We start from the raw sequence: 22,726 nt of genomic DNA, 5'->3' as shown, positions 1-22,726 counted from the left end.
CCCTGTGGCTCAAGTCGTAGAACACTACCTTTGAGCTGAAGAGCTGAGGGACAGCACCCAGGCCCAGAGTTCAGGCCCCACGATGGACAAAAAAAAAAATTTCTTTTTTACAAACTGAATTGTAAAGCCCCTTCTAGATTTAAACATGAAAGTCTATTCACTCCTTTCCTATAGTCTACAGCTGCCTATTTACTATGCTCCAGCAACTATACCAAAGGCCCTGTATACATTGTCTATTTTAATACAACAACCAGATAATTGTTTGGTGGTGCACCTGAAAATGTAAGTTTCCCAGCATCAGACAGCTAATAAGTATGTATAGAATGAAACTTTGAACTAACCAGTTACAGTATGCTACTTACCTATGGTGTATAACTGAATTATATCAGTCTTTTTAATACTTTTCCTAGTGGCTTATCATAGTTTCTAAATTCTTGAAGGAGCTAGCTAGCCTTTAAGGATTTGAATAGACCATTTTTCTTTTTCTTTCTTCCTTTCTTTCTTTTCTTTCTTTCTTTCTTTTCTTCCCTCCCTTCCTTCCTTCCTTCCTTCCTTCCTTCCTTCCTTTCTTCCTTCCTTTCTTTCTTGTGCTGGGAGTTGAACTTAGGAATTTGAGCTCTCACTTAGCTTCCTTGTTTATGGCTGGTGCTCTAACCATTGAGCCACAGCTCAATTTAGGTATTTTGCTGATTAATTGGAGATGGTTTTCCAGGCTGGCTTTGAACCTCAACCTTACAAGTCTCTGCCTTCTGAGACAGGAATTACAGGAATGAGCCAGCAGTGCCTGTCTCATTTCTTTCTTTTAATGTATAGTCTTTACCTTTTCTAGAACTAGCACAAGCCTGCACTGGTGGCTCACACCTATAATCCTAGCTATTCAGGAGGCTGAGATCTGAGGATCACGGTTCATAGCCAGCCCAGGCAGGAAAAGTACTCTTCTCCAATTAACCACTCAAAAACCAGAATTGGCACTGTAGCTCAAATGGTAGAATGCTAGCCTTAAGCAAAAAGAGCTAAGGGACAGTGCCCAGGCCCTGAGTTCAAGCCCTACAACTGACCAAAAAAAAAAAAAAAAACTCAAGAAAAATCTATAGTACATTTATTTTAATTTTGAGAAACCTCTTATATTTACAAATGAGGTTATATGATATCTGAACGTATTTCAGAATAATACTGAAGGTGTGGGTTTTATGTAAGGGAGAGCTAGAGATGTTTGAAGCTGTGTGATGATTATCTGAAGGCTTTTTTGTATTATTTTGTATTGTATTGTGTTCTATTTTTATATGTGCTTAAAATTTTTCATAGTGATGAGTGTAATTTTTTAATCAACTTATCTGGTGTACTCTAAAATAAGAACAATTACAGCTGTAGTTTATCGTTTGTCAGACTTAGTCTTCTCTCTTGTTGTCTATTGTAGAGTGGAGGATATGTTCTTGGCTTTAAAATAGATCCCGTGGAAAAACTACAGGAATCAGTTAAGGAAATCAATTCACTTCACAAAGTCTATTCTGCCAGTCCCATATTTGGAGTGAATTATGAAATGGAAGAAAAGGTAATCTGAACTGTGGAGTTTGCTGGATTGTTTTTATGCTCCCTATGAAATGCAGATATAAAGGCTTTGTGTACACTTTGCTTTAAACTAGATACACAGACTTTGTTCAAGTGAGCCTGGCCTGGGCTAGACTGTGTTAACTGTTGATAGTTACTGTTCTCCTAATTGGTTGTATCATCTTTCATTCTTCCATACCTAAGTGAGCTTTTTTGCATAGGTTGAACCAGATGGTTTGTTAGTATTTGACCTCTTTATGTATAAAAATTACAATTTTAGTTCAACCTAATAGTTATTTGTAATTGTGTTTTATTTTTCTAACCACTATCAGAAGAGTATAAATCCTTTGTGGGTAAGAAGAAGGATTTTATACCCTTGTTGGTACTAGTACACGTTCCCTACTACAGTAAAGTTACTCAAATATTTGAAAAATGAACAGATTAATATCAGTACTACATCTTATTCTGCCTTAGCCTTAAAATATCCTATGTAAATCTTTGTTATTTTACTTTTTTACAAATTTTATTTTATGAGTAATTTGAGGAAATTTGAAAAAATGCTATTATAAGCAAGTTTTTGAGTATGTGAAAGAAAAATAATTTAGGGTCTTTTTTAAAAGGATGGCTCTTAAGGCTGGGCACTGGTGGCTCACACCTTTAATCCTAGCTACTCAGGAGGCTGAGATCTGAGGATCACAGTTCATAGCCAATCCGGTTAGGAAAGTCCGTGAAACTCTTATGTCTACTAAACCATAAAAAAAAACAGAAATGGCACTGTAGCTCAAGTGGTAGAGCACTGAGCTGAAGAGCTGAGGGACAGTGCCCAGGTCCAGAGTTCAAGCCACACAATCAACAACAACAACAACAAAAAAATGGCTCTTAACTATATTAAATATGTGGAAAATTCCCATTCTAACTTTTTTCATGATCTAGACTTCAGATTTAGAAACTTAAGTGTATCATCTGATCGAATCACCACTAAGTAACCCCATGCTGCTGATCACATATATGGTATATATGTGCACACCAGAGGGAAACTAGGAGGAGGACACAGAACTAGAGGGAATCAGGGAAAAACATACAACAGCAGGACCCATCAGCTGCACTGGACATTGATCAAAACGGACTAAGCAACTCAATGGCAGCGATGGGAGGGAGGGAAGGAACGAGTGGAAAAGAGGGAACAGCTGACGCGATGCAAAAGGAAAGGAATGCACATATCACCTGATGTGGACGAAATTGTCGAAGCTCATAGCACTCATAAACTTTATAGACCACGATAGACGATTTGCCCCATGAAAGTTAGAATGCGTTTGTGACTTTAACTAAGCATCACTATCCCACAATACTGTGAAATTATGTAACCACTTAATCACAATAAAGAATTTTCAAAAAAAGAAAAAGAAAGAGAGAGAAAGGAAGGAAGGAAGGAAGGAAAGAAAGGAAAAGACTAGCAGTGAAGCACAGTGGACACTGGAGAAAGTAAACTATACAACTGGTGGGTGGAGATAGGAGGGATTGGACTGGGAGAGAGGGACTGGGAGAGTGTGAGGGAACAGGAGACACTGAATGAAAGGAAAGGCACTCATTACCTGACTCATGCAATTGTAATCCCTTGTATATCACCTCTATAATAATAAACTAATAGTAAGAAAATAAAATGAAACAATAGACAAAAATAAACTTAAGTGTAATGCATTTTATTATTCAAATTAGTTTTAATGAAAGAGTAATTATAATTGTAATGGTGGTTTTCTTAAGACTTAAGTAGTTATAGTTGTATCTTCTTGAACATATTTATAGTTCTCACAATACATTTCCTCAAATGATTTGTTTAAATAATATTGTCTCTGATAAATTCTGACATCTTGATTTTTAGCCACAGCCCCTTGAAGCTCTGACAGTGGAACAAATTCAAGATGATGTAGAAATAGACTCTGATGGTCACACAGATGCATTTGTGGTGAGTGTCAAAAAGAACTATTAAATTTCTCGTGATTTGTACATGAGTCATGTTTAGTTAAGTCATGGTATGACTGTATAGAACATTATAAAACTTGAGACTTTTGACATGAGGTTGAGGTAAATTTTTTTAAGTGAGGGAATTTGTTTTGTGATAATGCTTTTAAATTACCAAACTAAGAACCACACACTGGTGGCTAACACCTGTAATCCTATCTACTCAAGAGGCTGAGACTCGGAGGATCATGGTTCAAATTTAGCCGGGGCAATAAACTATGTGAGATGCCATCTCCAACCAAGCAACAAAACACTGGGCTAGAGACATGACTTAAAGTAGAGCTACCCATGAGCAAAACAAGCTGAGCAAGTGTGAAGCTCTGAGTTCAACTTCCAGTACTAGCACCCCTCAAAAAAATATCAAAAACTGTTATAGCTGGTTAAATACTTTAAAATCTATACATAATTAAGATAAATTTCCCTTAATCTGTAACTATATGGTTTTAGAAGAACACACATCTGAACAATAAATGTTTCTAAATTGGCATTTAATTTTCAACTACCACTATCTCTATGTATTTACTGGCACACTAAAGTACTGGTTTGTTTTGTTTTGTTCATTTCAAGTTAGGAATAAGTTATACATTAATGACAAAGTACATCTCAGGTTTTTGTGCAGTTCTAGGGCTTGATTTTTAGAGCCTTGAGCTTTCTGGGTAGGCCTTCTGCCACTTGAGGATTTTTTGCCTGTGTTACTTTTCAAGTAGGGTCTCTTATTTTTGCCCAGATTGGCCTGAACCACAATCCTGTTTATTCTTTCCCCTGTGACACTTGGAATGACAGATGCAGGCCACCATGCTTAACTTTTTATTGGTTGAGATGGAGATCTCACAAACTTTTGCCAGGACTGGCCTCAAACCATGATTTTTCTCAATCTTAGCCTCTCAAATAACTAGAATTACAGATGTGAGCCACTATGTTCATTCCTACAAAGCACATTTGTTTAGAGCTTAAAGACATCGTTTTTTCGTAGCTGTTAATACTGATCAATAAATTTTGATTTCTATCATTGTAGAGATAGTGAGAAAACCATTAAACTTCCAGTATCAAAATGTGAAATACATTTAGTTGCAGAATCACTGTACAATCCATTACCTGTTCCTTAGCTCCCTTACCTATTACATAGCAAACATGTGAAATATCAAATTTTTTTTGTCTTATAGGCTTATTTTGCCGATGGTAATAAGGTAAGCACATTTTGCTGATAGTACTATTTTTTTTTTTGCAATTTTCTATATTTCAGCATTTAGCATTCTTATGTGAAACCTATTTTTTGTTTTTTTCCTCTCCCTTGCCCACCCTCTCTATTCCTATCTCGTTCTCTTACCTCCCAAAAGCAACAAGATCGTGAACCTGTATTTTCAGAAGAACTGGGTCTGGCAATAGAGAAATTGAAGGATGGATTCACACTACAGGGACTTTGGGAAGTAATGAGTTGATCTTAAGTTGAGCTAGATTTCTATTTAAAGATTTCTTAAGAGTAAAGATTCTAGTCACCTGCTATAAGGCATGGAATGGTTTTTATGTTTACAGCTTTTATATTCAAGGCTTTCCAGAAAGAGTTTTTTACTGATTAAGGAAAATCTCACTTAGAAAACCACCGGTTCTTTTAAAAAATTATATTTAAAATTTCAATTGAAATGTATCTACTTTGCAAACGTTTATAATGTACTTAATACTTGTAAAATTTTAGTTTTCAGATATTAAATGACTGTATCATTGGGTTTAATAAAGAATTTATGCAGCATCATCTAATGTTTTGAAAGTATTATTTAAAAGAACATCATAATCAAAATACTCCTTTCTTAATTATAAAAATTTAGCTTAACTACATTATCTCATAGCTCCAAATGTAAGCTAACTCTATACAAATTGTAGTCTGTAAGCATCATTTTTAGAGAGTCATTTTGTCAAAACTAAATATTACAGCTAACTATGGTATACATCAAGCCTCTATTTGTTTTGAGTGCTAATGTGGAAGTGATTTCATTATAGTTTGGACAAGAATATACTTCCAAGGAAATTGCTTTGTTCTTTTGTTGATTTGTCTCCTTATTTGTATTATTGAAACGTCTAAAATTTTTCAGAAATAACACGTTATTTGATTAGGTAAAAATTTTCAATCTCTCTAGTGTTGTTCGTTAGTGTTAGTTGTTTTAGTGTTGTTCAGCTACCCCAGTTGCAAGAGCATTGTGGACAACCTTGTCAAATGATTCACATTAGCTACACAGGAGCCCTTTCTGTAGTAGGAAAGAATGAGGTGGTACAAATGTTTGAATATGCAACAATATATACAGTCGTAGACAGGTTTATGATATAACCTAATGCTCATCTCACTTTATTTAAAACCATCGAACAAAAGCTTTAAGTGGGTTTCTTCATTTAAAGGGAAATGGATTTCTTTTCTTTTTTGGGGGGGGGGGAGGCAAGTGAGGGCAGTCCTGGGGCTTGAACTCAGGGCCTGGGCTCTGTCTCTGAGCTTCTCTGTGCTCAAGTTTAGTATTCTACCACTTGAGCCACAGCGCTGCCTCTGGCCTTTTCTGTTTATGTGGAATTGAACCCAGGGCTCCATGAATACTAGGCAAGAACTCTACCACTAAACCACATTCCCAACCCCTGGAAAAAGATTTTTACACTTCCTTTTGGTGCTAGTCTGGGGCTGAAACTCAGGGCGTTGGTGCTATCCCTGGGCTTTTGTACTCAAGGCTAGTGCTTTACCTCTTGTTCTACTTCTGGCCTTTTGGTGGTAAATTGGAGATGAGAGTCTCATGGACTTTCCTTCCTGGGCTGGCTTTGAACTTTAGCCTCTTGAATTAGGATTACAAGTGTGAGCCACCAGTGCCCAGCTGTATCTTTGCATATTTAATGGATAGAGTTATAATGACCTACATTAGGACATCACAAATAAAATGTTGTCATAAAGATTGTTTAAACGCTACTTTTCAAGCAAAACAAACTAAAATTGCCCACTGGTAAGAATCCCAAGTGCCATATCATGGTACTTACATCTGACTCACTAATCTTTTCAAATGTTAGGTGTTGTGTGTGGAGAGAAATGAGTCATTTATTGTTTAAACACGGGAGCAGCTGTTATTTTTTTCTAGTGTGTTAAAACCTTTAATGACTTCTATAAATGGAAAAAGAATCAATGAGCTCTTCTTTCAGCTGTTGTTTTAGCAACTGACAGTACCTTGACATCACTGTGATGTAAAAGAAAAGAAAAAAGTTTTTACACATGGCTAGAGACCTTGATATTTAAAAATAGAGAATTCTCTGAACTGGGCATTCATTCATTCAACAAATGTTTATGGAGCATTTGTGAGGCTTATGGACTATGGCTGAACAGCAGCACAGACACACAGAGGTCTGGGAATGTGGCTTAGTAGTAGAGTGCTTGACTAGCATGCATGAATCCCTGGACTAGATTCCTCAGTACCACATAAACAGAAAAAGGCGGAAGTGGCATGGTGGCTCAAGTGGTAGAGTGCTATCCTTGAGCAGAAGAAACTCAAGAACAGTGCCAGACTCTGAGTTCAATCCCCAGGACTAGCCAAAAAAAAAAAAAAGAGAGTTTATATTCTTTGGGGCATATTTAAGAATACCAGTGTCTGCTGGTAAAGTGCTTCCTCAGCATGCACAAGCCCCTCAGTACCACAAAAACACGGAGTACCAGCCCCTGAAATTCTTTCTGTAGCCCTAGTGATTCTTCATCATGACATCTGCATTCCATAATTAAGGTGGTAATTCCTTATAATCGACTTAGATGATCATTCCAGTTATATGTGTATGTATGCTTTTTAAAATAATGCTTGTTTTCCCAATTGTATAGGTGGTCTAGTATTTATTCTGATTTTGTCAGTGTTTGAAAATGAACTATTTCATAAGGCTACATTTGTTCTACTTAATATTTAATGAAACAACTTTTAACAGTAAAAATTACAAAATACTGGGCTGGGAAGGTGGCTTAGTGGCAGAGTGCTTGCCTTGCATGCTGAGGCCCTGGGTTTGATTCCTCAGCATCACATATGCAGAAAAAGCTGGAAGTGGCGCTGTGGCTCAAGTGGTAGAGCGCTAGCCTTGAGCTGAAGAGCTGAGGGACAGTGACCAAGGCCAAAGTTCAGGCCCCATGACTGACCAAAAAAAAAAAAAAAATTACAAAATACCTTTTGTATAAAATACCATAGTGGGTCTTTAATTTTTTTAGTATTGACTTTATTTTTCATTTAATCTTGAAGAATTCTTTTTAAAATTTTTCCCTCACTTCCCTATTATTGTTAGCTATAACACATCCTTTGTACATCAAGGCAGAGTATGAATAAATACTTCCATAATTTAATTCAACACCATTAAGCTTTTTAAAAAACAAAAATCATTTAGAATACCTTAGAAAAATTATCATTTGTTTTTATGCATTTGTTATTTCAGATATGATGGATGTATCATCTCATATTTTATAAAACTATAATTATACACAAGAAACATCTTTTAAGTTTCCTACTTCTAAAAGAAATATCTAATTCCCATTATTTTGAATAGAAAATAAAAGTTAATGTGTGACCATTACTGGAAAGGTGATCTTACGAAAATTCAAGTAAACTCAACTCATATTCTTGACCTTTGCGTCATTAATTCAATGTGCCATATAACTAGCCACTAAGTCATTTTTAGAGGGGTGACTCATTTTTATGATTCATTTTTCTATTCAGTAAACATATTCTTGTGGTAGCCTTTATTAGCATATCTTCTAATGCTTTATATATTTTAAAGCTTTCTACTTCACTTAAATGTCTTGTTTCTTAGCTGTTCCTTGGTGATTAAAAGTTCCAGTTGTTACTTTCAATCTATGACAGCTGCCAGAACAACTCTTCTTTCCAAAGTAGCTCTCCTAAATTCCCGTTGTTAAGAGCTGGTATCTATATTTAGCTGGTGGGATTAAATTGCAGAGGCTTCAAGCTGGGCAAAGCACACTGATCTGCCTTTTTACAGCTAGACGTGTGTGCTGCAAGTAGCTGAGGCCCTCAGTGTCCCCTTCCTTACCCAGGTTGCTCACAAAATGGATTCCCAGCGGGAACTTGCAGAGGAACTACGGCTTTATCAATCCACCCTTCTTCAGGATGGTCTAAAAGATCTCCTGGATGAGAAAAAATTCATCGATTGCACCGTCAAAGCAGGTGACAAAAGTCTTCCTTGCCACAGATTGATTTTGTCAGCTTGTAGTCCTTACTTCCGTGAGTACTTTTTATCTGAAATTGAGGAGGAGAAAAAAAAGGAGATAGTACTAGATAATGTGGATCCGGCTATTCTTGATTTAATCATCAAATACCTGTACTCTGCTAGTATTGATCTCAATGATGAAAACGTGCAAGATATTTTTGCGTTGGCCAGCCGATTTCAGATCCCCTCAGTGTTCACTGTCTGTGTGTCCTATCTCCAGAAAAGACTTGCTCCTGGTAACTGTCTAGCCATCCTGAGATTAGGACTTCTTCTAGACTGCCCAAGACTCGCCATTTCTGCCCGGGAATTTGTGTCTGATCGCTTTGTGCAGATTTGTAAGGAAGAGGACTTTATGCAACTGTCTCCACAGGAACTGATCTCTGTCATTTCGAATGACAGTCTAAATGTAGAAAAGGAAGAAGTGGTATTTGAGGCAGTGATGAAATGGGTAAGAACAGACAAAGAAAACAGGGCTAAAAATCTTAGCGAAGTATTTGATTGCATCCGTTTTCGTCTTATGGCAGAAAAGTATTTCAAAGATCATGTTGAGAAAGATGACATAATTAAAAGCAACCCTGAACTCCAGAAAAAAATCAAAGTTCTAAAAGATGCTTTCACAGGTAAACTCCCAGAACCTAGCAAAAATGCAGAGAAGACTGAGACTGGTGAGGTGAATGGGGATATTGGTGATGAAGACTTACTTCCTGGTTACCTGAATGACATTCCCAGGCATGGAATGTTTGTCAAAGACCTCATACTCTTGGTTAACGACACAGCTGCAGTGGCTTATGATCCCACAGAAAATGAATGCTACCTTACTGCACTGGCTGAGCAGATCCCCAGAAATCATTCCAGCATTGTTACCCAACAAAATCAGGTGTATGTGGTAGGAGGACTATATGTAGATGAAGAAAATAAGGATCAACCTCTACAGTCATACTTTTTCCAGGTAAGGACAACTATTTCTATGTAAGTAGAGGTGTAAGAGAAGGCTGTTGCCATCCAGTTAGCTTTTAGTCATTTGTGAATTATTCAGGCCTCTTGCATTTTATTCTAATAGGTGTCCTATTGGACTCCATTGCATTTTTCTGCTTAGAGGGTGGACAGAAATATTCAACTGCTTGTTAAGCTTTAACAAAAAGTATAGTGTACAAGGATTCTTATTAATATTTAAGTCATTAACATCCTTTTACCCCAAATGTCATGTTTCAAGTTGATGGTGATTTTGTAATCATTCAAAGCTCAATATTTTAGTAAAAATAATTCATAATCGTATACATTGTTTCCTGAAAAATAAAGATCTTTCCTTCAATGAAAGTTACTTATTGTATAGATCATATTTTTCTATTTTTTTCTCTAGATTTTCTTTTTTCCTTTGAAGTTCTTAGAAGGTAGAATTTCATCTTTACTTATAGTTACCATCTATACTTATTGTATAGATCATATTTTTCTATTTTTTTCTCTAGATTTTCTTTTTTCCTTTGAAGTTCTTAGAAGGTAGAATTTCATCTTTACTTATAGTTACCATCTAAAACATAATTTTGTTGAAAATTAAAAAGGAGTTGTGTACATATTCCATATATTTTGAATTGTAGGAAAAAACCTTTATGAATGTCACTATATTAAGATGGTTTTGTTTATATTTTCATATTTACTTGTATCAGTGCTATAGTTAGACATCATTGTAACTTAGTAATCTGTTTTGTGTAACCATAAACATTTGTAGGAAAACAAGTTCATCTAAACTAGTAGACTCTTTGTAGTTTGTTTATAGGGAGTTAACTTCATATTATTAGTGCATTATAACTTATGAATTTATGAAGGAATCAGTAATTCAAACTTTATATCCAGCAACATCAGTGGCAATCCTTTATAACTACGACTAGCTCAAAGAGTTTGTTTAGGTCATAGCTAATCATGGCCTGGGGTTTACAGACACTTGGACTGGAAAGGACAAAGATAAGCAAGTGTAGAATGTCATACCATAGTCATAATATGCTCTCATAGTGTATGACATACACTCAAAAATCCTATATTTAAAAATGTCATCATAAATACAGTCATGTTTCTTCAATTTTAAATTCTCACTGGAAAATAAGTTTTTGGTATGGGCCAGAAATTTTCCTAAGCACTAATTTTAAATTTAGATTAACTTCAGAAAGGTTATATTCCATGAAAAACATATAAATACCTACAGGAAATAATAAGAAAAATGAAAACACAGACCACAGATAGGCAGACAGATAGATAACAGATCCTCAGAATAATGATAGCCATACAATAATTTCTCCAAACTTTTGGAGCCTTTAATCCACTTTATATTTAGCTTATTGAACATAGGGCCTGGTATATAGCTAACTGGTAGTGTGCAGTTAGCATGCACAAGGCCTTGGGTTTGACCCTCACTACCACATAAACAAGTAGAGTTAAACATATCTATAGCCCAGCCATTTAGTTTCAGGTGCTCAGTTTAATCTTTATCCTCTTCCATTCTATTACTACCCTTACAGACATGGCTGCTTATTTCTGTCTGGTTCAAGAAACCTGCTGAATGTTTATTAAAGCTCCTAAAGCAATTATACAAAGTTAGAAGGTAAACTCCCCGTCACTACCCATACCTTGCCACTTTTAAAAAGCACAAATGGTAGAACAAGATGCCAGGATTAAAACATCTGACCATAAAAGAGGGTGTGACTCACCAGAAAATATTTGTATGAGAATTTCAAGGTGTTTTTTTTGTTTGGTTATACATACTTAGAATTATTAATTTAGAAGTAATGTAGTATTTGGTTGTATACTGCAAGTAGATTAGAGAACTTTTTTACTTAATAAAAGAGCTTATTTTCCTTCTTCCATGGGAGAAATAGATTCAGTTTTGCAGATTTTGAATGATCTAGGTCCAAAGCCTAATTTTTATCAAGAAGAAAGTAGAACCAAGAGAGGTTTAAAAATATGAAAGCTTGTCTTTACTAAAAGATGTGCTGAATGGTTGGGAAGGTGGCTCAGTGGTAGAGTGCTTGCCTTGCATGCATGAGGCCCTGGGTTCGATTCTTCAGTACCACATCAGCAGAAAAAGCCAGAAGTGGCACTGTGGTTCAAGTGGTAGAACACTAGCCTTGAGCTGAAGAGCTGAGGGACAGTGCCCAAGCCCAGAGTTCAGGCCCCATGACCAACTAAAAAAAAAAAGATGTGCTGAAGAGAAACAAGTATTGGTAGCTTATCTGTTTGTGAAAGAGGCTTGTTCTGACACTGGTGGCTCACACGCACCATAATCCTAGCCACTTAGGATGCTGAGATCTGAGGATCCTAGTTGTAAGCTCATGTAGGCAAGAAAGTCCTTAATACTCTTATTAACCATCAAAAAGCTGGGAGTGGAACTGTGGCTTAAGTGTTAGAATGCTAGCCTTGAGCAAAAAGGCTCAAGGACAGGGCCCAATCCCTGAGCACTGCACCATTCCATCTACTATGCAAAGAGCAGAATAAGGGTAATATGGGAAGGGAAACCATATGGTACAGTATGAGAACATATACCTCAGGCACTTTTTTTCAAAAAAGAAAACATTAGGGACCATGATCTAGATGGTGACACTAGTGCATGGCAGGGATTAAAACTCATGCTGTGTTTTCTGGATTTAGTGTTTGTTTAATTGAGGATACAAGATCATATCTAGAGAAGCTTCCACATACACATTCCTGTCCAGCTTTTCTATTCAAAGCCATGCTTAGTATCCAATGAATCTCAGCTTTACATGTTTTTCTTCTGCTATCTAGAACAACAGCTGCAGCAGCACTTCCTCAGAAACCATTTCCATGTGCCTTACTATCCTAAAATGCAAAGTAGAAAAATCTTAAGACTGTAAATTGTTAAGTGCTGGATGCTGTCTATGTGAGAGCCACCTATTTAGAGCATGGATTCTAGCAGGGCCATAGCAGGCTTGCAGCAATTGTAACAAAACAAAGAAAGTTTCTTCTTAATATAAAAGAGAGAGAGAGAAAAAAAGAGAAGGATATTTTATATGACTTCTCCAAAAAACTAGGAAGCCAACATCAATACCTGTCTGTTCCCAAAATAATAAAGCAAGCAAAACTTAGCAAAACTTATCCTAAAAATGTCTGAAAGAATGAAAATGAGGATCAAGAAAATGTATACACAATGGAATTCTATGCTTCCACCAGAAAGAATGACATCAACCCAATCGTAAGGAAATGGAAAGACTTGGAAAAAAATCATATGAAGTGAAGTAAGCCAGACCCAAAGAAACATAGGCTCCATGGTTTCCCTCATTTGTAATAATTAGTATATGTCTAGGATAATCTTATCAGATGAGCAGAAAAGCTCAATAGCTCTGTACATATGACCACACAAAATGATGCTAATCAAAATGAACCCCAAGAAATGGAAACAGGTTTTTTGTTTTGTTTTTAATGTGTTTTTTTTGTGTGTGAAGTTATTTTTTATTCATCTCCCCTCCCCTTTGTTTTATCCCCTGTTGTCACTGCTTCTCATTTTGGTACCCTGTGTCTTGTATATACATTTATCTGATTTGAGGAAGAGAAGGGGAAAACAAAATGGTGAGACAAAGGACAAAGGGTGAACAAATGCAACAGTGATACTCATAAGACACTATGTTAGAAATGAACTTTACAACTTGGGTAGAAGAGTCAGGAGAGAGGGAAGATGGGAGAAAAGAAAGGGGGTAATACTATACAACAAGAAATGTACTCATTACCTTATTTATGTAATATAATCCCTCTGTACATCATCTTTGCAATTAAAATTTTAAAGACAAGAATGAAAAATGGGGGCGGCGAGGGGAGGCTGGGAAGGGATGTGAAGGGTAAACAAAGGAGGAGAGTACAATGCTTGATAGGAAATGTACTCATTATCTTGCCCATGTAATTGTAACCCCTCTGTACAGTATGTTCACAATAAAAAGAAAAGAAATAGAAAAAAAAGAATGACAAAACAAAATAAAAAATAAAAAAAGAATGAAAAATGGCATTGCCTAAGCTTCCCAGTTGTCTGGGGCCTGAGCGACAGGTCCAGCTGTCAGGCTAAGGCTTGAGGAGCATGTTAAAAATAGCTCTCGGGGGTCATTCACATACCTGACCCTCCCTGCTGTGGCCACCTGTCTTTTCCTAGTGTCTAAAGAATATTAACATGCCTCATTTCAAAGATGGACACGAGAAAAAACAAGAAACCTCACAGTTCTAACTAATCCCTGGAGCTTCTATTTTATTCTCATTCCATTTTTGAAGTCTTGAATGTTTTGGTACTTTATTTGGCAGGTAAAGTTGATTTTCTCATTCTTCCTGGTACTTTCAACCAAAAACATACTTTGAGATTGTTGATTTTACTTGTGAGATCTTTGACTCTCAATGTGTTTTAAACACATCATGTATAGCATAGTCATTGTTGTGGCCCTAACTTTTTTCTACTAAGTATCACAATTCTTCATGTATTTTTTTTCAGCTTGACAACATATCATCTGAGTGGGTTGGGCTTCCGCCTCTCCCATCAGCCAGGTGTCTCTTCGGTCTGGGAGAAGTAGATGACAAAATCTATGTAGTTGCAGGCAAAGATCTTCAAACAGAGGCTTCGCTGGATTCAGTATTGTGTTATGATCCTGTGTAAGTTGGTATGACATTCCTGTTCCCTAAGGAACAAATACCGAAAGCAAATTAGTATTTTCAAACTTACTGAAACCATAAATTCTGTCATCTCATTTCAGAGCTGCAAAATGGAATGAAGTAAAACATCTTCCTATCAAAGTTTACGGCCATAATGTTATTTCACATAATGGCATGATATATTGTCTTGGTGGAAAGACAGATGACAAGTAAGTGCCTGAAACATCCTTGTGATTTATGTCCAAGTGAGTTTTCAGTACACAGAAGGGTCTCTTCTTCTTTTCCTGTGTGCATGTACGCACATGCACACACACACACATACACACAGAAAAAAATGAAAGTTATTTTGTACAATTTAAATATACAAATAATTTTTAAAAGAAATTAAGCTTTTTCTCCTGAAACTCTGATTTCATTTGCTTAGACTGTTTAATTAATCCAGATGTTAACTTCCTCTCCACTCCTGGAAAAGAAACCTAAATAACAAATTGTAAGCATTCAGTGGCATGTGCTTATGGGCCCAGTTACTTTAGAAGCTAATAAAGGAGAATCATTTTAGCCCAGAGATTCAAAATTGGCCTGAGCAACATAGGAAGACCTCATCTCAAACAACAAGAACTATAAGAGCATAGCAGGAAAGAGTAAAATATGAAAATGTGTTAAGGGGCTGGGAAGGTGGCTCAGTGGTAAAGTGCTTGCTTCACATGCACGAGGCCCTGGGTTCGAGTCCTCAGCACCACATGAACAGAAAAAGTCAGAAGTGGCACTGTGGCTCAAGTGGTAGAGCGCTAGCCTTGAGCTGAAGAGCTAAGGGACAGTGCCCAGGCCCAGAGTTCAAGCCCCACGACTGGCAAAAAAAAAAAAAAAAGAAAAGAAAAAAAGTGTTAAAAGTAAAACAAACAAACAAAAAACTGTGTGTTAAAAGTAGAAAATTATCTAGTTAATATTAGTGGCTATTAGCCAGGCGTCAGCGGCTCACGCCTGTAATCCTAGCTACTCAAGAGGCTGAGATCTGAGGATCGCAGTTCAAAGCCAGCCTGGGCAGGAAAGTCTGTGAGACTCTTATCTCCAATAAACCACTAGAAAACCAGAAGTGGCGCTGTGGCTCAAGCGGTAGAGCCACTCACCTTGAGCTGAAGAGCTGAGGGAAAGCGCCTAAGCCCAGAGGTCAAGCCCCACAACTGACAAAAAAAAAAAAATATATATATATATTTAAGTGGCTACTAATTAAAATGATAAATATAGTATATAAAATGTCTAAAGCAATAATTTTCATGTACTCTATATTCTAAGGTAATATATTCTGAAATATTTTTATCTTTGCTGTTTGCATCAAATGAATATTTAAAAGAAAGTCTGGTGGTTCCCACATGTTATCCTAGCATTTGGAAGACTAAAACAGGAAGATTGAGAGTTTAGGACAATCTGGGCTTCATAGTGAGTTTAAGGCCAACTGAAGCTACATGTCAAGACCGTGTCTCAAAAACTAAAACAATAGAGACTTAAGCTGTGCCAAATCTTATTTGGCGTATTTTCCCTTGGTAAATGGAATAAAACTACTGATAAGTATATTCCTATTTGGGAATCGTTGGGCATCTTCCAAATTATTTAAATTGTTTCCTTCAAGCAACATTAGTAACTAGGAAATTGATATGTCAGTAAGAAGCATACAAGTTTTGTAAGAATACATTCATCTTAAGAACACGATTAACTAGACAACATTGCTTAACAAATGTCAAAGTCAAGAACTCCAAAATGAGTCATTATCTAAAAGTAAAGGCCCAGACTAGAGCTGTAGCTCAGTGGTAGAGTGCAAGTAAAAGCAAGAGTTGAACTGCATTAGTTACCAGCAGTGAATTTGAAGAATATAATTTTACATCATACACTTACCAAATTTTCCAGTGATACCTATAGTCAAATATTAGAGAAAATATTTCTACTGCAGATATCTGGTGGAGTTTTTTTTTAAATAAGATTAAGAAAAAAATTATCTCAAGAAATTTAGGTGGAGGGTTCCTTTCATTTTTTGATACTGGCATGGATACAAATGTTTCCAGTTAATAGGATTGGGAATCATCCTATCATGCAGTTATAGATTCATTTCAGGAACATACCTAGAATAAATTAGGTGAACCCGACCTTTTGGCTAGCATTTAGCTCATCTAAAGTGCCAGCTTTCTGAAAATGAAGTTTTATATTGTCTAAGAAGCAAAGCTAGGGGTTGAGAAGATGGTTTAGTGGTAGAGTGCTTGCCTTGCATGCATAAGGCCCTGAGTTTGATTCCTTAGCACCACATAAGCAGAAAAAGTCAGAAGTGGTGGTATGGTTCAAGTGATAGAGCACTAGCCTTGAGCTGAAGAGCTGAGGGACAGGACCCAGGCCCAGAGTTCAGAAGCAGCAGCAGCAGCAGCAGCAGCAAAGCCAAAATTATGAATGAAGTAGCTTTCAAAAAATAAAGTTCTAAAATAACATTTATTGTCTCCTGTGTTTACAGAAAATGTACAAATAGGATGTTCATCTACAACCCAAAAAAAGGAGACTGGAAAGATCTGGCTCCAATGAAGACCCCTCGTTCCATGTTTGGTGTGGCTGTCCACAAAGGCAAAATTGTAATTGCAGGAGGTGTCACTGAAGATGGCCTTTCAGCTTCAGTTGAAGCTTTTGACCTCAAAAGCAATAAGTGAGTTGCCTTGCTCTAGTACATGTGAATTGCTGTATTTTTTTTTTGTTTACATCTGGGTAGAAACTAAGCTCTCTGATTGAGCCCTGGGAAGGGGAAGGCAGGAAGAAGGTATAGATGAAAGAGGAAGCATGTTCCTCTGGGTTTCTTCTAGGGTAAAAACTCCTTTGTGGTGTGATACCTCTGTTTGTAATTTGGAATATGTAGCCATCAAGTTACTGTTGGCAGGCTCTGTTTGTTCTTATTATTAACTTGGTACATTTAGTCCTTCAAATGTAATACTTGTGAGTAATTGTACATGTGTAGATGGATAAATGTGTCTCTAAGAGTTATTTGACTTAGAATATGAAAAGATATAACAGATGAAAGATTTAAAAGACCTTCAAGATGAAAAGATCTAATCAGGTACCAGTGACTCACACCTGTAATCCTAGCTACTCAGGAGGCTGAGATCTGAGGTTTGAAGACAGCCTAACAAGCAAAGTCCATGAGACACACACACACACACACACACACACACACACACACACACACACACACGTCCGAAGTGGAGCTGTGGTTTACGTGGTACACACACACACACACACACGTCCGAAGTGGAGCTGTAGTTTAAGTGGTACACACACACACGCACACGTCTGAAGTGGAGCTGTGGTTTAAGTGGTACACACACACACACACACACACACACACACACACACACACACACACACACACACACACACACACGTCTGAAGTGGAGCTGTGGTTTAAGTGGTAGAGTGTTAGCCCAGAGCAAAAAATTCAAGGACAATATTCAGACCCTGAGTTCAAGACCCAGTACTGACATACACACAAGCAAAATAGCAGTTATAATAATAAGATAAAAAGATCTGTACTTGTCAGTAACTGGCATTTGTAAAACATGAATGCTTTATAAGTTTAATTCCTTTGTGCTCTGTAATTTTTTTTTTTTGGGGTCCGGTCATGGGCCTGAACTCTGGGCCTGGGTGCTGTCCCTCAGCTCTTCAGCTCAAGGCTAACACTCTACCACTTGAACCATAGTGCCACTTCCAGCTTTTTTTTTTTTCTGCTTATGTGGTGCTAAGGAATCGAACCCAGAGCCTCATGCATGCAAGGCAAGCGTTCTACCACTGAGCCATCTTCCCAGCCCCAGTCTGTAATTATCTTAATTTTCATTTTTAAGCATCTATTGCCTTGGTTAATGTAAAATATTACTTGAAAAGATACTGTTAGATAAAATTTTAAATTTTTTGAGTTACATATACAATTGAGTACATAATTTTTATAATCATAGTTCCATAATGAAGAAAAAATTTGAGCACTACACTGAGTAAATTTGAACTTATAATTGCCTGGGCTGGAAGTGTGGCTCATATGGTAAAACCACAGGAGGCCCTAAATTCAAGTCCCACAGCACCACATACACACATTAAAAAAAACACACGCACATTTAAATGATAATTTCCCATAACTGTTCAGTAAATACTTTTAGCATTCATTTAAGTTTTACATTAATTTTATTTTCAATAAAATATGCAGGTGGGAAGTAATGACTGAATTTCCTCAAGAAAGAAGCTCCATCAGTTTGGTCAGCCTGGCTGGATCCCTGTATGCCATTGGTGGTTTTGCTATGATTCAACTGGAAAATAAAGAGTTTGCACCCACTGAAGTCAATGACATTTGGAAGTAAGTTCTCTTATTCCAACTTTTGGGGCCCAATATTAAATCAGCTAACTGGTAACTGATGACCATTTTTGTAGTAAATAATAAACCAGACTTGGCCAATATTGCAAGCTACTTTTGATAGTAGACTAAACACTAACCTTGGAACAAGTAAGTATTCTTGATGTACCACTGCTAATTAGCTGTCAACCCGGGAAAGACCTTATTGGAGCCCCTTTCTTTTTCTGTAGATAAAGGAAGGATGGTTGAGCCTTTAAGCCCTATTTCAGCTCTCAAAGGGTAATATGTCAAGTATTCAGAACAACTAATTTATTTTTCACTAGAGTATAGTTTATTTCCTTAAAAAAAAACGGTTCTGGCTGGATGTCAGTATCTCACATCCATAATCCTAGATATTCAGGAGGCTGAGATCTGAGATCACAGTTCAAACCCAGATCAGGCAGGAAAATCTGTGACACTCTTATCTCCCATTAACCACCAAAAAGCCAGAAGTGGAGCTGTGGCTCAAGTGGTAGAGTGCTAGCTTTGAGCAGGGACAGTACCCACTGAATTAAAGCCCTAGGATCAGTTCTATGGTTTCACTTGGCCTGTTTGCTCCTGTCAGGTATGATACTGTGTGACCCATAACTCCAGAAAATACAGCTCTTAGGAAACATTTAACTTCCAGATTTTACCATTGATTTACTAAATCTATTTCAAATCTAGTTTATTCTAGTTGAGGACTCAATGAACAAAAAGAAAAAATGAAAGTAGCAATCCATTTTATCTTCCAGAGAGGTATATATAACATTTGCAAACTGTTATTCAATTGCACTATTCTAGTCAAAGCAGTAATTTTGAAAGAGCAGAAAACATATTTTACCTTAGTATCTTATGCAGTTAATATCCTGTGGACAGCTAGATATATCCAGGCTGTGTCAGGAGCAGAAGTTTGTGTTATAGATCTTTATAGTTTTAAGCAGGGTATGGTACCAAGAGGACATTACACATATCTGCCTGTGGTCCCTGCTGTTTTCAGGCCAAGCTCTATGCATACGTATCTAACTTATATGAGGTAGAACTCAGCTGCCCAAGGTGAGCCTAAGTGAGTTATGCTGCACACTTACCAGAAACTGCCATACTCATGCTTTCTGTTGTCTGCTTAAAGGCCAGAAGCAACTTGCAAGCCTCCACCTCCATTTACCTAGCTACTGTTAGTTTACCTGAGGCCTTGCTGCCCAGCATCACTAGCATCTCCTAGGTGCTGCTATAAAAGCGTATCTAGGCCACATGCCAGTGGCTCACACCTATAATCCTAGCTACTCAGGAAGCTGAGATCTGAGGATCCCAGTTCAAAGTCAGCGTGGGCAGGAAAGTTTATGAGACTATCTTCAATTAGCCACCAAAAAGCCAGAAGTGGTGCTGTGTTGCAAGTGGTAGAGTGCTATCCTTGAGCAAAACAGCTCAGGGACAGTGCCCAGGCAGAGTTCAAATCCTAGGACCAGCCAGCATGTGCGCGCGCGCACACACACACACATACACACACACACACACACACACACACACAGAGAGAGAGTAGAATCCCAGTTGGACATCGTGGTATATACCTATAATCCCAATATTGGGAAGTAGTTACAGGAGGATTTAGTTTGAAGCCAGTGTGAGCTACATAGCAAAGTCCAGCCTGAAATACCAGGTTACACAGCGTTTTTCTTTTTTTTTTTCTTTTTTTATTATTATTTTTATTTTTTATTGTGAAAATACTGTACAGAGGGGTTACAATTACAAGGGCAAGATAATGAGTACATTTCTTATCAAGCATTGTAGCCTCCTCCTCCTTTGTTTCCCCTTCCCATCCCACAGCATTTTTCAAAAATGAAAAATCCCAGGCCACACCTCATATCTACTAATCAGAATCTGCATTTTTGGCCAGATGCCAGTGGCTCACACCTAAAATCCTTGATCTCAAGAGGCTGAGATCTGAGGATCAAGGTACAAAGCCAGCATAGGTGGACTAATCTATGAAACTCTTATCACCAGTTAACCAGTAAAAAGCCAGAACAGAAGGCAAGGCTTAAATGATAGAGCACCAGTTATGAACAAAAAGCCACATGAGTGAAAGGTAGTGTTTAGGAGCCTCTCATAGAAGACCCTTCCATGTACCAGGCCAAGGACACATGTCAGACACATTTCCAGGGAATTCATGTTGTCTGTACGATTATGATATTGAATACTCAGAAAAGATAATCAGTTCTTACCTGAAATCAAGTGCAGAGCCTGAGAGAAGGTCTCCAAAACTATGGAGCAGCAGAACACATGTACATGGAGTGACCACTCTGCATCAGATGCCACACTAGGCACTAGTGTGAAGACAACTGAAATCCTAATTAAGGGTGTTACAGTCCTTGCTTTCTCCCAGTTCTTCCTCTTAAGGAAGTCTTACATTGACTCTTTGGAGACCAGCTGTCATCAGCCCAAAGGTGAATGATTAACTCTGGACATATGATCCCCAGAAAAGGCTGAACTGCTAGGCATCCAGATTCAACACTGAGGCCATAGTTCAGGTATGAGCTTGTTCAGAGAATGCATATTTTGAAAGGAATTATTCTAGCAGACAGGTGCTACCTCCTCCTCTAGGTAGGAGCCCATAGGATTTTTTTTCAAACATTCATATTTGTACATAGAACACAGAGACGCCTCTACAACTATTTATTCAAAAGCTGCTTACTGTTTTGTTTTTTGGTTGTTTCATTTTTTGTTTTCCTCCAACAGGTATGAAGATGATAAAAAAGAATGGGCTGGGATGTTGAAGGAAATTCGTTATGCTTCAGGAGCTAGTTGCCTGGCAACACGTTTAAATCTCTTCAAACTGTCTAAACTATAAATAAGATGACAAAATACAATAGCTTGAGGGGTGTTTTGTTTTGTTTTTTTGATAATGGAGTTTTAAGTTTTTAAAAACCTGTATAGAGATTCATGTAGAAATTCTTCCATGCTATTATCTAAGAGCTGTAGAGAGAATCAATATGTTTACCACTGGCTCTTCAATATAACTGAGTTTAGAACCTTTTTTTTTAAGAAAGTTAATGTTTATTTGAACAAATTATGTTAATCCATCTCACTCAAAATGTAAAGGAGTTTCCTCAATTTGAATTATTAATCCTTTGTATTGTTAAGGCACTTTTACAACTTTTCTATTATAAATGAAATGCTTAGATCTGCATTTTTAAAAGTGTCTCACATATCAAAAACCTTTCCTCATGCTTCAAGCTACAGGAACCCTGTGCATTAATGATATGCCATGAGATGGTTTGGAAATAATATTTAAGAAATGTAACAAATGAATCTCATGTGAAGGAGAAAGTCTCAAGTAAAAGTAGTCAAACCCAAGTGGCCTTTCTTTTTTCTCTGCTCTCTTCTTGCAACGCCAACATATTGTGATTTCCAAAGCAAACATTTTAAACTTTTTTTTTAAGCCAGTAAACTGTAGTCCTCAGGCTTTTGGTACAGATTCTGTGGTAGGGCTGAGGAACACCATGATGAAATACGTGATCCTTTAAGTTTCTTGGAAAAGGGTATAAACATTTAAATTTCTGCTATCCTTTTACAAATAGGTAGAAAACAGACTACCTATTTGCAGATTTCTGATAACAAGAAACCAGGTATGGTGGCCAAGTGCTTGTATTTCCAGCTGCTCAAGAGGCTGAGGCAGGAGGCCTGCTTGAAGGCATGTATTCAAGACCACTGTGGGCAACACTATCTCACCTTTGCCAACCTAACATAAAAAATTTGAAAAGTGACTATGATTCCATTTTCTGGGATGTAAGGTTCTTCAGTCATTGTTTCTTCTTAGTGTATGTATGTTGACTCCTTTGTCCGTAATCATCAAACTCAACTCTACATAAGTCATAAGCTAATCATCACATTATCCTAACCACACATCCATGTAAGGGTCACATGTAGCTCTCA

General features: G+C 37.2%; 1 protein-coding gene across 2 annotated transcripts in view; it reads left to right on the top strand.

Moving 5' to 3' along the window:
- Bbs5 (Bardet-Biedl syndrome 5) overlaps positions 1-22,726 on the top strand; it is a 42,598-nt gene extending 19,872 nt beyond the window's left edge. Inside the window, exons 9-17 of one of the 2 annotated variants that reach the window (XM_042694206.1) lie at positions 1,418-1,552; positions 3,428-3,511; positions 4,731-4,754; positions 8,609-9,730; positions 14,255-14,412; positions 14,514-14,621; positions 16,907-17,092; positions 18,635-18,781; positions 21,530-22,726. In XM_042694206.1, the coding sequence (XP_042550140.1) occupies positions 1,418-1,552; positions 3,428-3,511; positions 4,731-4,754; positions 8,609-9,730; positions 14,255-14,412; positions 14,514-14,621; positions 16,907-17,092; positions 18,635-18,781; positions 21,530-21,641 (2,076 nt within the window). In that variant the 3' untranslated portion in view covers positions 21,642-22,726. Of the gene's footprint in view, positions 1-1,417; positions 1,553-3,427; positions 3,512-4,730; positions 4,755-4,904; positions 5,318-8,608; positions 9,731-14,254; positions 14,413-14,513; positions 14,622-16,906; positions 17,093-18,634; positions 18,782-21,529 lie in introns of those variants that run through there. The other variant, XM_042694207.1, reaches the window with a different exon arrangement.

This window comes from Dipodomys spectabilis, unplaced genomic scaffold (assembly GCF_019054845.1).
Source record: "Dipodomys spectabilis isolate Male_0828 unplaced genomic scaffold, ASM1905484v1 ptg000174l, whole genome shotgun sequence".
NCBI lineage: Eukaryota > Metazoa > Chordata > Mammalia > Rodentia > Heteromyidae > Dipodomys > Dipodomys spectabilis.
Note: the sequence above shows the minus strand (reverse complement) of the source record. Positions and strands in the feature narration are given on the sequence as shown.